Below are 17,130 nucleotides of genomic sequence, written 5' to 3' on the forward strand. Positions count from 1 at the left end.
AATTATAATAGTTCCAAAAAAAATAATTACTATTTTACTGATTAGAAATATTACTTTGTCATTAATAACCAAATAATTATTTATTCAATCTCAAATTATAATAATTGTTTTTTTCGAATCTATTCAAACATCGCGAGAACAAAAAAGGCGAAATTTTTATTTGAACTTTTTTTCTGTTACGGAATGACGAGGGAACGTCAAAAAAATTACAAAGCGAGCGCAATTAAATTTGCACTCATTAGTCTCATTCGAAAATAAAGAGAATTAATTGGAATAGTAATTTTATTTTTGGTAAAATGCGTATTTTTTCGTTTTTTTTTTTTAAATTTCCAAACGCTACTTTTACCGAAAGTAAATATTTTTCCTCAGGCCTCGAAAAATAAAAAGAAAAAAAATTTGTGAAGTATTTTTGTCGCACTTTATAATCATCGTACGACTACTATCTTGTATATTATTATTATTATTATCAATTATTATATAATTATAATTATCATTCTTTATTATTTTACTAATAATTATACACTATACATATATATATATATAAATATATTCCTCCCATTATTATTGTTCGCGCATCCAGCGTTATTTTGTAAATGAATAATAAAAGCTCTTGACAAATGTGAAAAATAATTTCTCCTCTCGTAACATTATTCTTTATTTCCATTCAATTTTTTTTCGTACAATTGTGAATTTTTTTCAACACTCTCTTCTACACTAGGAAATTGTTTTTATTACCACAATATTTTAATTAACGAAAATTTTTTTAATTGTTACAATAAAATTAATGAAACATTAATTAATTGATGCAAGTACTCAGGAATAATAATAATTAATTAAAAACTCAGGAACTAATAATTAATAACTAATTAAACTAATAATTAATAATTATGTTAATTACTATTTAAACTAATAATTAATAGTAATTTTAATGACCAATTAGACTAAAAATTAATAATAATTACGCTAATAACTAATTAAACAAATAATTACTAACTAATAAATGCAAGTCGTAAATTGTTAAATCAATTAATTAAAATAATTAAATCAATAGCAACTAATTAATTAATTCATAATTCATAATTAACAAATTATTATCAAATAAAAAAAATTAAGTAAATCATAATTAATAATTAACTAATGTTTAATAATTAATTAAAGCAATAATTATAAATGTTATTAAATGAAGTAATCAATAATCAATAAGTAATTAGTTCTAAAATTAATACTTAATTAATGCAACAATTAATTATTATTATTAATTGATATTACTTTACGGTTGATATAGTCGATATAGACAATAAAAAATTAACTCAATTTTTCACTGCAGCGGTTAACAATTGTTTTCTTTAATTATTAAAAAAAAAGTTGTTTAATGATTAATAATTAATTAATACTTTGATTAAGAAGATGTTTGTTAATAAAAGAAAATCGCCATTTAAATAGTGAATAAAATTACACTGAATAAAGAGAACATATTCTTTTCGTAAAAAAATCTGCAAATTGAATTTTATTAAAATTGAAAAACATTTGTAATTATACATTTTTAATTGTTACATAATCAGAATTAATCAAATTCTCCAATTTTTCTCCCATACAGTAATTAGATTTGAAATTAAACGTCTAAAATTTTTTCCATTTTCGTATTTAATAATAATTTACATATCATATACAATTTCTGTTTAGATGTTAATTAAATTTTGCAATATTGCAAAAAGAAAAAACACCATTTATATTTTTTTCCATGCAAAATGATTTTACGCGAAAGTGAAAAGGAAAAAAAAAATCTTACGAGAAACTTGTTGGGGAAGAGAAAAAATGAAAAAGGGAAGAGAATATCTTTAAATCCTAGAATAATGACTTGTATGAGTGACAGGCTTGGGAAAAAGTATTTAAAATTATAAGCCGTCTATCAAAAAAAAAAAAAAATGAAAAAAAGGGCGTTAATTTACATCGACGAGATTACCAAGCTGATCGGCACGAGTTATAAAACATTGAGCGGAAAATGTTGGTTGCAAAAGCATTCCCATAGCGTCGTTGGAATTTTTTAAAGGTACATAATTTGAGGGAACAATGAAGGGTTTACTAATGTGACCGGGCGTAACAAGTTGAAATAATTGACTCCCAGCATTCGTTGTGGGTTTTTTATCCTTGAGATTAGCCTGCGTCATAAATCCTTCCACTGGATGCGTCTCGTTCTTCCTTATCCAGTTGGCTAACATGCCTGTTAAATTTTTTTTTTCTTTTTAAAATTACAACTATACTAATTCACATGAATAATGAGAAAGAAAATTTTTTTCATTTACAGTAGTCAAGAAATTTTTTTTTTCCAACTTTCTAATGCAAAGAATACGAAAAATATTCCCAAAAGATATTCCGGAGATTATCTTAGAAATTCCACTAGTAATATCCTAATAGAAATCTCGAAAACCTAAAATAATCTCCCTAAAATATTTTGAGTGATTGTCATAAATTTTAGACGAATACGAAAAATTAAATACAATACGAAAAATATTCCAAAAGAATATTCCACAAATTAGTTTAGAAATTCCACTAAGTTTTCCCACTATTCCCCACTAAAATATTCCCAGAGGATTTAATAAATTTTACACGTATACATGAATAGTTAAATACGAAAAATATTCCAAGGAATATTCCAAAAATTACCTTGGATATTCCACTAGGAATATTCCAGTAGAAAACTATAATAATTCTGCTAAAATATTTCCAAAGAATTTTATAAATTTTACACATTTATGAATAGTCAAATACAAAAAATATTCCAAAGAATATTCCAGAAATTACTTTAGATATTCCTCTAAGAATATTCTGGTGGAAACTTTCAATAATCCTAATAAAATATTCCCACAGGATTTTATAGATTTTTACACTTTAACACTGAAAATATTTCAATAGAATATTCCAGAAATTATCTTAGATATTCCACTACGAACATTCCAGTAGAAAACTAATAGTTCCACTAAAATATTCTGACAGAATTTCATAAATTTTATACGAAAAATTAGATGCAATACGAAAAATATTCCAAAATAATATTCTAGAAATTACCTTTGATATTCCAATACGAATATCCGAGAGAAACCGAAAATAATTTTACTAAAATATTCCCTCAGGATTTCATAAATTTTAGACAAGAATATTCTTCGAAAAAATTAAATTCTTTTTTTTAAATTTTACTAAAAATATTTTGTACCAAATTCCTACAATATTGCAGTAATATTACTACAATATTCCACGAAAATTTTCCTGCACTATTTCTGTTAAAGATCAAGAAAAATATTTTTCACAAAAATCATACAATATTTCGACAATAATCTTCTTGGAATATTTGTTAACAATATTTTGACAATATTTCGTAAAACATTTTCCAACCAAAATCATGGAATATTCAATATAAATAAAAAATAAAAATAAAAAAATAAAATTAGGATAAAATTTTCCATAGTGTTTCAATGAAATATTCCAAATTATTTCAATAAAATATTCCACCATATTCCAATAAAATATTCCACAATATTCCAATAAAATATTTAACAGTATTCGAATTAAATATTCCACAGTATTCCAATGAAATACTTCTGTAATATTTTTAAGAAAATTTTTTTAATATTACATTTAAATATTCCAAATGTACTTTTAAATATTCCAAATTTTTTAAATAAAATTTCTCAAGAATATTCCAAAATATAAAAATATAATATTACAGTCATAATGTGGCTGTAAATATTTAAATATTAGTTATTTTAATAGCGTTAGACAAAATATTCCAAAGGAATATTCCGCGAATATTTCTTTTATTACCTATTAGTGGAATATCTCTCCAAATTCCAAAAAAAATCCAAATAAAAATCGATAATCAATTAAAATCAAGAACAAAGAGAAGAAGTGAATAAAAATTTTTGTGAAAAATGTCAAACTTTTTTTTTTAATTTCCACGAGATAAAATAATTATGGTCATGTGGTTGAATTGACCTTGATCGAATATCGACCCCGGAAGTGAGACGACCTTGCCGGCGGTAATAAAAGAGAGTCATATAACGAAAAAGAAAGGGAAGGTGGATTTGCGGTTTGCAAACGATATTTGCTCTGGATCGCTAACTGGATTGCATAAAAAATAATAAAGACTACCTGATGACTTTGTAAAAGTCGTACGCGAAATTCAACTCTCTTTCTCTCTCTTATCAAGGTGATTCACTACTTTTTAATTAGGAGCTAATTAATAAATTATTTCACTTTTATCCTACACTACAGACATATAGTTATTTTCGAGCGGAATTTTTTTAAATCTTTTCAAATTAACTTTTTGAAAAATATTTAAACACTCAGTTTTATTTTTTAATTATTTAATTTTTTTTTATTTTTTATTCATCAATAATTGTAATTTAATTATTAATTTAATTAATTCATTCATTTTCTTATAATTACTTTTCGTATTCGTCTTTTTTTATTTTTTGAAATATAATTCATCAATTAATTAATAATACAAAAAATCTTAACTAATTTCCTTAATTACTCTTTGCATTTTTATCTTTTTTGTATTTTTTGAAAACATTAAAAATTGAATATTGGAAATAATTAATTACTAAAAAAAATTTAATACTCCAATAGCACGAACTATTCCATTTGCATTCCTGGAATATTGTAAATATTATTAATATTTAATATTATTAATATTAAAATATTAATAATAAATTATTAATAAATTATTAATATAAACAAATTATGATTGTTAATTAATTTTGTAAAAAAAATTTGTAAAAAATTGTTAATTTAAAAAGGTAATATTTTTAACATTAAATAAGCAATATTATAGTAATATTCAAATAGAATATTTCAAATAAATATTTGCAATGAAATATTTTGAATGAAATTAATAAAATATTTTTCTAATATTCTCTGTTAATATTTTATGGAATAATCCGTGTTGTTGAGGTTTATGTTAATTAAATTTTTTTTAATTATAATTAAGTCTAAATAAATTAATTAACTCACCAATACTTTGAGATTCGCCTTGATGTTTCAGAAAGCCAAGTTGTCCCTGTAACAAATTATTTATAACATTAGTTTGTTATTGTAACAACTTTAATTTAATAACAAAAAAATATTTAATTTAGTAGCTAAATAATAATTTTAAATTTTCTAAATATTCCTAACAATTAGGAAAATAATAGTAAAAAAAATTAGTGAATTAATTCGTAAATTATAATTACAATTAGTAAAATAGTAGTAAAAAATTTGTAAATTAGTAATTAGTAAAAATTACTAAACATTAAATTAAAATTTACAAATTAGTAAAAATAAATATTTCTGGAATATTTCTAGACGATTTTTTTCAATATTCCAATGAAATATTCCAGAAATAAAAAAAAATTGGAAATATTCTCTGTTATAGAGGATAATTTCGGAAATAAGTCAAAAAAATTTTCCAACAAAATACTTTATTATTTTTTTGTCATATTTACTTGATTTGGTTTCGACTTTTGTTCGTGTAAATTATTTTTCACAGCTTCCCCTTTTTTATCACTAGCATATTGACCTGAAGTAGATGGAAAATTTTGTAAGTCTTGGTCAGCGTCATTTTGTCCATCATTTTTTTTTATTCCCTGAGGAATCAGTTGATTTTCAGCACCAGGAACAGGAATTTGGAATTGATTACCACCAACACCGGCAAGAATTTTTGTTATTCGTAAATCGTTATCATTTAATTGTTGCGATCGTTGTGGATGAAATTGTTGTCGATGTTGTTGTTGTTGACCAAATTGTTGTTGATTCAATTGCTGTTGATTAAATTGATGTTGAATCAGTTGCTCTGGACTCAATTCCGTCAAAGCAAACTGATGCAATTCATTCTGACGTTGAGCCAATTGTTGTGGATTCAATTGCTGTTGACTTAATTGTTGTGAATTTAAATGATGCTGCGCTAATTGTATTTGATCCATTTGCTGCTGAATAAATTGTCGATGATTAAACTGATTTTGTATTAATTTCTGAATATCCGAAGGTTTCTGTTGTTGATTCAATTGCTGCTGATCGAATTGTTGCTGCTGATTCTGACTCAATTGCTGCTGAAACGGATTCTGACCCAACTGTTGTTGATTCAATTGCTGTTGATCAAATTGTTGCTGCTGAAACGGATTCTGACCCAACTGTTGTTGATTCAATTGCTGCTGATCAAATTGTTGCTGCTGAAATGGATTCTGGCCCAACTGCTGTTGATTCAATTGCTGCTGATCGAATTGTTGCTGCTGTAACGGATTCTGACCCAATTGTTGTGGATTCAATTGCTGCTGACTTAACAACTGCTGACCAAGTTGCTGTGAATCTAATTGTTGCTGACTCAATTGCTGTGGATCCAATTGTTGTTGACTCAGCTGTTGTGGACCCAATTGTTGTTGATTTGATTGCTGTAGTCCCAAATGCTGCTGATCAAACTGTTGTTGACCAAATTGATTCACTTGTGGCTGGGCTATTTGCGGTTGAATTAATTGACTCTGATCCAATTGCTGTATACCCAACTGTTGTTGATTAAACTGTTGTGGACCCAATTGTTGTTGATTCAATTGCTGCTGATCAAATTGTTGTTGATTTAAATGCTGTGAAGCTAATTGCTGTTGACCAAACTGCTGTGGATCGAATTGTTGTTGACTTAACTGCTGTGGAACGAATTGTTGTTGACTTAATTGCTGTGGACCGAATTGTTGTTGACTTAATTGCTGTGGACCAAATTGTTGTTGACCTAACTGTTGCTGATCAAATTGTGGTTGGTTCAATGGTTGCTGCTGCAACTGCTGCTGACCAAATTGTTGTTGATTCAATTGCTGCTGATCTAATTGCGCTAGATTCAGTGAATTAGGATTAAATGGTTGATTTCCAAATGGTTGACTCAACAGTTGTGGATCAAATTGCTGTTGATTCAATGGATTTGAAATCAATGATTGCTGACCTAATTGATTTATCTGCTGCTGACCAAATTGTGGACCTAATTCATTTTGATTCAGTGGTTGCTGATTCAATGGTTGTTGCTGTAACTGCTGCTGACCAAATTGTGGACCCAACTGCTGTTGACTAGATTGCGGTGAAAATTGCTGCTGACTTAATTGATCCTGACTCGGTTGTTGCTGTCCTATTGGTTTCAATAATTTCGTTGGATCAGAAAATTGTGACAGTTGATTTTTTGGATGTTCAGACAGAGGACTCGTTAATATCCGTTGATTAATCTTCTGCTGCTTTTGATCATCTTTTTCTGCTTTTAAAAATTGGGGTCGATTTAAAGTTTGTGTTCCTGAAAATTTGTTTTGTGATTGTTGTTGATAAGCGCTTAACTTTTGGCCCAGTTTTCCTATTGACGGGCGTTGACGTTCGTTGGATAATCGTTGACCGAATGGTTGGTGTCCCAGAATCGGTTGATCCAGAAAGGGATACTGATTTGGGTATTGTAGCAGTACTGGTTGGTTATCCAGACTCGTGACTGGTAATTTTTGATCGGACTGTTGTTTTCTCAAAAGTTGCAAATGAATTGGATTTCTATCGGAAATTTCTTGACCCACTGGCTGATTCTGTTGCTGAATTGGATTCCTATCAGAACTGTCTTGTTGTGCCACTGATTGATATTGTTGAATTGGACTCTTATCTGAAATCTCTTTCTGTCCTACAGATTGATATTGTTGTTGGTTGAACTTTCTTGGATCCAATTGTGGTTGATTCAATTTTTCCTGATCCTCTTGTTTTTTATCCAGCTGTGGTTGATTCAATTTACTGGACTCTAATATTGATTGTTGCAATTTACTCGATTCCAGGTTTGGTTGGTTTAATTTATCATTGGACAAATTTGGTTGAAACAACTGTGGCTGATCCAAATTTTTTTCTAAGTGAATGTTTGAATGCTGCTTTGATTGTTGATTTTCCAAAGTTTGTTGACTAGACTGGGGAGACGTTTTCGAAGATCCTTGCTCGTAGGTTGCATCCTGAACCGGCTGATATTGCGCTGGGTCTTTAGGAATTTTTCCCACCTGCACTAAATGTTGCTGACCCAATTGCTGATGTCCTAATGTTTGCTGATGATCTGAAGCTTGCGGATCCGAACTTTGCGGGCCTAACGTCTGATCCAACTGAGAATGAACTACGGATTGCTGATGCAAATTTTGCAGAGCGATTTTTTGCAGATTCGAGTTATGATTTACAAATTGATTCGAGTTCAATTTGGACAATAACTGTGGAATCAAAGGTTGCTGATTCAAATTCTGTATATCTATTGCTTGCTGCTCCGAATGATGATCGCTTATTCGTTGACCAAATGTTAGCACACTTTGTTTTTGCCTATCTAGATTCTGCTGGTGTGATGTTGGCTGATCCGAATGCTGCTGACTTTGTGATTGCTGATCCGAGTGCTGCTGACCTAGTGATTGCTGATGGCTCAAATGTTGCTGATCCGAGTGCTGCTGACTTAGTGATTGCTGATGACTCAAATGTTGCTGATCCGAGTGCTGTTGATCTAACGATTGCTGTTGATTTGAAAGTTTTTGATTCACTTGCTGCTGATTTAATAGTTGTTGATCCGCTTGCTGCTGATTCAAGTAATGATGGTCTTTTTGTTGATGACTGAAATGTTGCTGATCCTGGTGCTTATAATCTTTTTGCTGCTGATCCGAATACTGCTGACTCAAATGTTTCTGGTCCAAATGCTGATGACTCAAACTTTGCTGATCCAGGTGCTTATGATCTGTTTGTTTTTGATCCAAATGCTGCTGATATGAATGCAGCTGACCTTTCAATTGATGATCAACAACACCAGTCGATGATTGATCCAACAGTTTCTGATTCGAATTCTCCTGACCTGCGATTTGTTGATGAGCACCTGATGATGATTGATCCAATCGTTTTAGTCCCAATTGTTGCAGAAATGTCTGATGATTCAACATTGTTTGCTCGTGCTCATCTCGTTGATAGGCCAATTTTAATGCCTTGAGATGAGCTTCTCTTGCAGCCATCACCTCAGGTGTGTCTTCCACATTTCGTGGTAGATTAGTGGCTGCTATTTGAAAGCCATGCTCCTCATCGGCTGTATATTTTGCCCGTTGAATTACGCCATCAGTGTCGACATAACTGAACGATCCTCTTGTTTCACCATTTGCTTGACGTACCTCCGATCTCGCCGATTCTGGTGCACTGTATCCAAAACTATACTGTCCCAGACTGTCCTGATAGCCAATGTAAACAGGTGTTTGCGGTGATTTTGCTAATGAATAAGCCACCGATGAGAGGATTATTGATATCAGGATTTGCTGCAAGAAAAATGAGAATGTCAAAACCAAATTTTACAAACGAAAAGAAACAAATGGAAAAATAGAAGAAAAAACAAGAAGAACAAATCAAAACAGAAAACGAAACGAAAAACCAGAAACACTAGAGAAAAAATAAGAAGAAACAAAAGAAAAAACAAAAAGAAAAGTAAGAAGAAATAAAAAGAAACACGAGAAGAAAAACAAAAAGAAAACAACAGGAAACACGAAAAGAAGAACAAAAAAATGTCAAGAAGAAAAACCAAAAGAAACAAAAAGAAAATAAAAACGAAAAACAAGAAGCAAAAGAAAAAACTGGAAAAAAGGAAGAAGAATACAAAAAGAAAAACAAGAAGATGAACAAGAATAAAACCAAATGAAAAACAAAAAGAAGAACAAAATGACAAACAAAAAAAACAAGGAGAAAAACAAGAAGAGAAACAAAAAAACGAAAAGAAAAACAAAAGGAAAATCAAATAGAAAATGAAGAAAAATAAAGAGAAGCAAAAGAAAAGAACTGAAAGAAAGGGGAGAAAATGCACAAGAAGAAAAACCAAAAGAAAAACAAAAAGAGTCAAAAGAAAAAATCGAAAGGAAAAACAAGGAGAGTATTAAAAAAAAGTGAAGCAAAAAAAAATCAAGAAGAAAAACAAAAAAAATCAAGAAGAATAATGCAAAAAAAGAAAAACAAAAAGAAGCACAAGGAAAAACTAAAAGAACAACAAGAAGGAAAAACAAGAAGAGTATTAAAAAAAGTGAAGCAAAAAAAATCAAGAAGAAAAACAAAAAAATCAAAAGAAAACAAAAAAGCAAGAAAAATAATGAAAAAAAAAGAAAAACAGAAAGAAGCACAAGGAAAAACTAAAAGAACAACAAGAAGATGAACAAAAAAACCAAATGAAAAACAAGAAGAAAAATAATAGGACAAAAAAGTAAAACAAGAAGAAAAACAATAGGACAAAAAAAGTAAAACAAGAAGAAAAACAAAAAAGAGAAGAAAAGAAGAAAAACCAGACGATAAATAAAGAGGAACGAAATGCTACAAAAAGGAAAACAAAAAGAAACAAAAGGTTTATCAAATAGAAAATAAAGAAACAAAGAAAACCAAAAAGAATAACAAGAAAAAAAAGTCAAAAACAAAAAAAAGAGATTCTAAAACAAAAATCGATCAAGAATCAAAAAGACTATTTTGATCATCATTTTTTTAAAACAATCGATCTGATCAGTGATCAAACATAGTTCACTATTAACCGCACTGAATAATTTGCAAAACAAATAAAAATCACTGATTTTAGAAAAAAAAACACTGTTTCAAAAATTTAGGAAACTATATTTCAAAGAAATAATTTGAATTCTTTTGAAAAAACAAAAATTTTCTTACAAACGTTGTCCTCATGCTGAATTGGTACATAGGACAGTCGACAGAAACATAATGCAAAATATTTGCCATACTGACAAGTTTATATATGCGAAGAAGAAGAAGAAGAGGTGTGCATCGACAACGTCTCTCTCACCCCCTTCGTCCACTTTTTTTTGTGCCTCATCTCACTTACGCCTCTTTACACATGTATATACAGGAGTGTAAAATAAGCTCATACCTAAACGAGCAAAAGACTCCAGATGAGGACCCGGCAAAGTAGTTTGCAAAACTGGTATTTTCACAATTCAAGGTCAAATATATATTGTCGAGGAGGCAAAGAGAGACCGATGTAAACCGGACCATTTGCTTCTTCAAATAATGCTTTTTTCAAAGCTTCTTCCATTTTTTATGATCATGATGTTGATGATGATGGTGGTGGTAGTGGTGGTGGTGCTATGTGCTTAAAAACGTCACATTGGATCAAAAAGAGGTAAATATTTGCGCTCTTGGATTTCCTTCGAATTTTACTCAAGGATTCTTTGGGGTCAGATAATATAATATAAAGTGTATGTGTGCTTTTCAGAATTTTTTTTCTTTTTGTTTTCAAAGAGTCGAAAATGATCTTTCTAGATCATAAATTTTGTACTCTTTTTCAAATTTCAACCAAGGCTGATAAGTTTAATTTATTCAAAGGCTGTAAATCTTTTTGCGAATTTAATGTTTAGACGTGCGTATGTGTTGCACGTTTGGAAATTAATGTCAAGTATTTTTTATGGTGGAAAATGTTTTATAACACCAAAAGTGTCTTGAATGCTGCTTGTTGAAAAGTTGTCTTCGCCAAAATTTTGTTTCCTTCCTCTTTTTTTGTTTTCTTTTTTCTCATTCTTTTCTTCTTCTTCAATTTTCTCTTTTTCACTCTTTCTCTTTTTATTATTATTCGCAAAACTATTTTTCTCATTTTTTACATTTTTTTTTTTTAATTATATTGTCGATTTCTTTCATTTTCTATTTCTAGTATTTTTAATTTTTTTAATTATTAATTTTATTTGTTTAAATATTGAAGTTTATAAAAATTCCTGCTAATAAAGAAAATAATAAAGGAACAAAAATAGAAAAAATAATTAAAGAACAATAAAAGTGAACAAAAGAATAATAAAACAAAAGAAGAACAAGAAAATAACAAAAGTTCAAGAATAAATAACATTCTTTTGAAGGATTCAAATAGTAAAATTCTTTGCAGAAATTCAATTATTAGTATCAATGCATTTTAATAAAATTGAATTAAACAAATTTTTAATTATAATTATAAACAAACAAGATTATTTTAAAAGATTGAAACAATTTTTTGTTTAATTCGAAATTATTTTCCAAATTTTTAATTAAAATTAAAAAAAGAACATTATTTTTCCGAAAATTTAAAGAAATTCGTCAAAAAAATTTAATTATTTATCAAAACTGTTCAGTAATGGCCATTACTGCTAATTATCGCACTAATTAAATGTAAACATTATCTTCTGAAATTATTCGACGTGTACGATTAAAAAAGTAATTTTTTAAAAGATTTTCCAAGATCTTTATTTATTTATTCATTTATTTACACATATTTAAAAGTACCACCAGTAATTTTTCCTCGAGTATTTTTTGCAACATTTCCCATATATTTAAATCTAATAAAAATAATTACATCACAGCAAGTCGTAGGATTACAAACATTTCAGGAAAAATTCATTTTTCAAAAATGAAAATTCATTTTTTTCTTTCAATTCACTCCAAAATCAACAAAAAAAATTCATCATCAATTTGTTTCAATTCCAACGACACTTGCCATGAAGTAAACATTAAAACAAAAGAAAATTACCCTGTAGTATTTACAATACCATATAAAGTAATTACCACAGCTACAAAATTAAGACAAACATTTAATAATAATTAATTTCGAAAAAAAGAAAATTCCGGGCAGTTTGTGGGGAAAAATAGATAAAAGTGAAACTATCAATTTTTTTTTTCAAAGGAGACAAAAAAATTGTATTATTACTGAACGTCTGAAGAAACAACGCCATCGACCACTCGACTATTGTCATTGACGAGTCGTACTTTTTCAGCCAATTGTGCAATGACTTGCTCGGCTCTGGCGAGTCTCACTTCGGAATTGTCAAAAACAACACGGCCATTGTCAACGGCAACGACAGTTGGCACCACTTGATTCGAGCGAACAATTTGCGAGATATCGACGCCAATTGGTACAACTCCGTTTGTCGTGAAAATGGTACCAACACCAACTCCGGAAACTGGTGTGAAAACGGATGTCACGGGAAAATCGGCCGATCTCACTGCCTCATTCACTAAATTGATTCTTTCATTTAAATGTGCCACTGCGTGTTCGGCTTTGGCCGCCACGACTTCTGGGGTGTCTACAACACGTCCATCAACACCCACGTGTGCTCCGGGTACCAGTGACGTCACTCCAATTGAAACGGCTGACGATTCAGCCACGAAAATGGCAACAAGACCGAAAACAATTGGGAAAATCATGACTTCTTTGGTTTCACTGTGAAAAATTCAAAATGGAGAGAAAAATTAATTACCAAAAAAAGTTAAAAGGAGAAAAAAGGAAATAATAAAATAAAAAGAATTGTTATTTTTTGCGGCTCGAACCAGTGAAAGTATTTATAATCATGGACTTTAAGGACCAAAGATGAAAAATTACTAAAACTACAAATAAGAATTTTTAACTGAAATTCTTCTTTAAATCTTTTTTTAATAATTTATTATTTTTAATAATTTTCAAAAAAAGTTCTTTGACAATCTTCAAATACATTTCTTTACAATATTTAATTTTACGAAATTTCAATTATTTGTAAATTCTTCAATTAAATAAATATTAGAAAATAAAAACTTAAAACTAAAAAAGATTCAAATAAACTTTTTCAAAAAAATTTATTTCAAAATTCAATTATTTATCAAAATTCACGCTATATTGCTTTTAATATGCAATTATTATTTAAAATTTTAACTGACATTAATTTTTAAATCAATTTTTATTAGAATATTCCACTGGAATTCAATTATTTAAATACGAAAATAAATAATTTATTGAATAATTGAATGTTTCTTAAAATTAAATTCTCATAAAGAATTTGATCATCAAATTTTTAAATTATCAAATTATTGAATGTTTTTTAAAATTAAATTCTCCTAAAGAATTTGATGAACAAAATTTTTAAATAATTAAATTATTGAATGTTTCTTAAAATTGAATTCTCGTAAAAAATTTTACCAACAAATTTTTGAATAATTAAATTATTGAATGTTTCTTAAAATTGAATTCTCGTGAAAAATTTTACCAACAAATTTTTGAATAATTAAATTAAATTCTTTCGACGAATTTTAATAAAATTTTTAAGAATAATTAGATTTTTCGAGAAATTCGATTAAAAATTCGCATTAAAAATAATTGACATTCTGCGATAAGTTTCATTATATTTTTGTGAAAATAATTAAATCCCTGCAAAATTGTTATTATTTATGAAAATAATTGAATTATTGTGAAGAAAATTTATATAAAAATTTTTGTAAATAATTGAATTTCTGTGAAATTTTCATTATTTATGAAAATAATTAAATTTAAATTTTAAATAATATTGAATTCTTTTAGAAAATTTTATTAAAATAGTAGATATTGGAAAATCATTGAATTGTAGAAAATTTTTGAAAATAGTTAAAATTTTGACAATTTTTAAAATTAAACCTTTGCAAAATTCAATTATTTCTAAAATTATTAAATTATTCTATAATTATTTTAAAATACTCTTAATATTCAATTATAATCTAAAATTTTAACTGAAATTAATTTTTAAATCAATTTTTATTAGAAAATTCTACGAGAATTAAATTATTTAAATATACAAATAAATAATTTATTAATTAAATGTTTCTTAAAATCGAATGCTCGTTATGAATTTTATCAAATAAATTTTTAAATATGTGAATTCTCTCGACGAATTTTAATAAAATTTTTAAGAATAATTAAATTTTTAGAGAAATTCGATTAAAATTGTATTAAAAATAATTGAATCCCTAAGAAGAATTTTATTTTTTTTTCGAACAAAATTTAATTTTTACGAAGGATTAAAATTAATTCGAAAGAATTGTTGGTTATAAATATGAAAAATTTAAATTTTCAAAGATTTTAATCTGTCACTTTTCAAAATTCAATTATTTCTAAAAATTTACGCTCTAATTTATTTTAATATTCAATTTTAATTTAAAATTTTAACTGTAATCTATTTTTAAATCAATGTTTATGAGAAAATTCTACTAAAATTCAATTATTTAAATACAAAAATAACAATTTATTTTTAAGATTTTTTTCCAGGAATTCGATTAAAATTGTATTAAAAATAATTGAAATTCTGCAATGAGTTTTATTATTTTTGAAAATGATTGAATTCCTAAAAAGAATTTTATTATTTACGAAAATAATTGAATGATTGCGAAGAAATTTATAACAAAAATTTGTAAATAATGAAATTTTTGTGAAATTTTTATTATTTTTTGAAAATAATTAAAAGTTTGTGTAGAATTCTATTAAATTGTTTTTTTAAATAATTGAATTTTTTTGGAAAATTTTATGAAAATAGTAGATATTGAAAATCATTGAATTGAGGAAATATTTTGAAAATAATTAAATTTTTTGAAAATAATTGAATTTTGGAGAAGAATTTCTAAAGATAATTGAAATTTTGAGGAGAATTTTTAAAAATTGTTGAACATAATTGAATTTCTGCGAAGAATTTTATTACTTTTCTAAAAATTTTATTAAAATTTTTGAAAATAATTGAATTTTGAAGAAGAATTTAATTATTTCTAAAGATAATTGAAATTTTGCCAAGAATTTTTAAAAATTGTTGAACATAATTGAATTTTTGCGAAGAATATTATTGCTTTTGAAAATAATTGAATTTCTGCGAAGAATATTATTGCTTTTGAAAATAATTGAATTTCTGCGAAGAATTTTATTACACTTGAAAATAATTGAATTTTGGATAAGAATTTAATTATTTCTAAAGATAATTGAAATTTTGACAAGAATTTTTAAAGATTTTCGAACATAATTGAATTTTTGCGAAGAATTTTATTACTTTTGAAAATAATTGAATTTCTACAATTATTTGTAATTATATCAAGTTTTAATTAATTAACTTTTATAATCAAATAATTAAGTTTTAATTAGTGGATTGAGTTTTGCAATTAATTAATGGATTAACTTTCACAATCAGATAATTAAAATTCAATTAATGGATTGAACTTTACAATAAATCAATTTTTAATCAATGTCTTAAGTTTTACAATCAAATAATTAAGACTTAATTAGTTGATTGAGTTTTGCAGTTAATTATTCAAGTTTTAATTAATGGATTAACTTTTGCAATTAAATAATTAAGTGTTAATTAGTGGAATGAGTTTTGTAATTAATTATAAGTTTTACAATTAATAAAGTACCTTCAGAGAAACAATAAACTCCAAGTTTGTGTATCACAATGACTTTTGCAGGTACTTCTGATGAATTGAGCAAAGATTGTTGAGATTTTATACTAACGTCTAAAGATTGCACTACTCATATTTTACTCAAAAAAAAAAAAAAAAATATCTTATAAAAATTCTCACCTAACTTTAAAAATCCCTATCGAAAACATTGCGGTCGTGAAAGATTATCGTTACACTATTTCCGTCTTTCGTTCTCCCTTATTATTGCAAGGTTAAGCCGTCTCCATTTATAACTTATATGTAAAACGAGTAGGTACTACCGATATATTATTTTTGCATTATAGATATTGTGAAATAAGAAGATGAACGAAAAACTATTCTCATTACCTTGCCAACTGATATTAATAGAACTATAAAGACACACGATACCGATTGTTCTTTAATATCAAAACACAAGTTCAACCTCGAATGATCAGAAATCTTTTCCTTCCTTTTCATAATTTTTGCAAAAAAAAAAAAAAAATTATACATAATAATACAAATCTGCTCCTTAAGCTTTGGCTCTAATTACATTTATCAAGTTATTTATGTTACAGAGAATTTTCAATATTTTTTCTCCCTCTGGTATTTAATTTTACTCACTTGTTTATTACATGTGGAAAAAGTGGGGGAATTATTTAATGAAATTATTTCTGCTTCGCATTCAGTTGATGACTATGAATCTTGGATTGAAAGACACAAATTTCAATAAATATCGCTACAAATATTTTTTACTTGGAGAAATTTAACGAAAAATTTTGAAGAAGATTTTTTGCTTTTAGAGAAAATATTTGGTTGCTTTGAGTAGTTCTGTGTGGCTGAGTGGCTAGCGTGTTCGGTTTGAATCTCAAGGGTGCAGGGTTCGATCCCACTTACAAGAAATATTGCTGAAGTAATTATTTTTATTTGATTAATTATTTGATTATTCAATCAAGTGGTACAATGTTT

At 27.0% G+C, this 17,130-nt stretch overlaps 2 protein-coding genes across 2 annotated transcripts; both read right to left on the minus strand.

Moving 5' to 3' along the window:
* Positions 1–1,478: 1,478 nt before the first annotated feature.
* LOC122510862 (mediator of RNA polymerase II transcription subunit 15-like) lies at positions 1,479–10,822 on the minus strand. The gene is made up of 4 exons (XM_043625802.1): positions 10,678–10,822; positions 5,481–9,299; positions 5,011–5,056; positions 1,479–2,221 (listed from the first exon to the last, which is right to left on the minus strand). Exons 1-4 carry the CDS (start codon positions 10,744–10,746, stop codon positions 1,941–1,943), a joined length of 4,215 nt encoding a protein of 1,404 aa, XP_043481737.1. The 5' UTR covers positions 10,747–10,822; the 3' UTR covers positions 1,479–1,940.
* A 1,391-nt stretch (positions 10,823–12,213) lies between these two features.
* On the minus strand, positions 12,214–16,247 carry LOC122510846. The gene is made up of 2 exons (XM_043625785.1): positions 16,159–16,247; positions 12,214–13,204 (listed from the first exon to the last, which is right to left on the minus strand). Exon 2 carries the CDS (start codon positions 13,186–13,188, stop codon positions 12,688–12,690), a length of 501 nt encoding a protein of 166 aa, XP_043481720.1. The 5' UTR covers positions 13,189–13,204; positions 16,159–16,247; the 3' UTR covers positions 12,214–12,687.
* Between the last annotated feature and the right edge of the window lie 883 nt (positions 16,248–17,130).

Source organism: Leptopilina heterotoma, unplaced genomic scaffold (assembly GCF_015476425.1).
Source record: "Leptopilina heterotoma isolate Lh14 unplaced genomic scaffold, ASM1547642v1 Lhet_76, whole genome shotgun sequence".
NCBI classification, from domain to species: domain Eukaryota; kingdom Metazoa; phylum Arthropoda; class Insecta; order Hymenoptera; family Figitidae; genus Leptopilina; species Leptopilina heterotoma.

Coding starts and splice junctions, on each gene's coding strand:
- LOC122510862 (XM_043625802.1), bottom strand. CDS start 10,746: ATGGCAAATATTTTGCATTATGTTTCTGTCGACTGTCCTATGTACCAA. Junction 5,057..5,480: donor AAAAGTCGAAACCAAATCAA/GTAAATATGACA, acceptor AATTTGTTACAG/GGACAACTTGGCTTTCTGAA. Junction 2,222..5,010: donor AGGCGAATCTCAAAGTATTG/GTGAGTTAATTA, acceptor AAAATTTAACAG/GCATGTTAGCCAACTGGATA.
- LOC122510846 (XM_043625785.1), bottom strand. CDS start 13,188: ATGATTTTCCCAATTGTTTTCGGTCTTGTTGCCATTTTCGTGGCTGAA.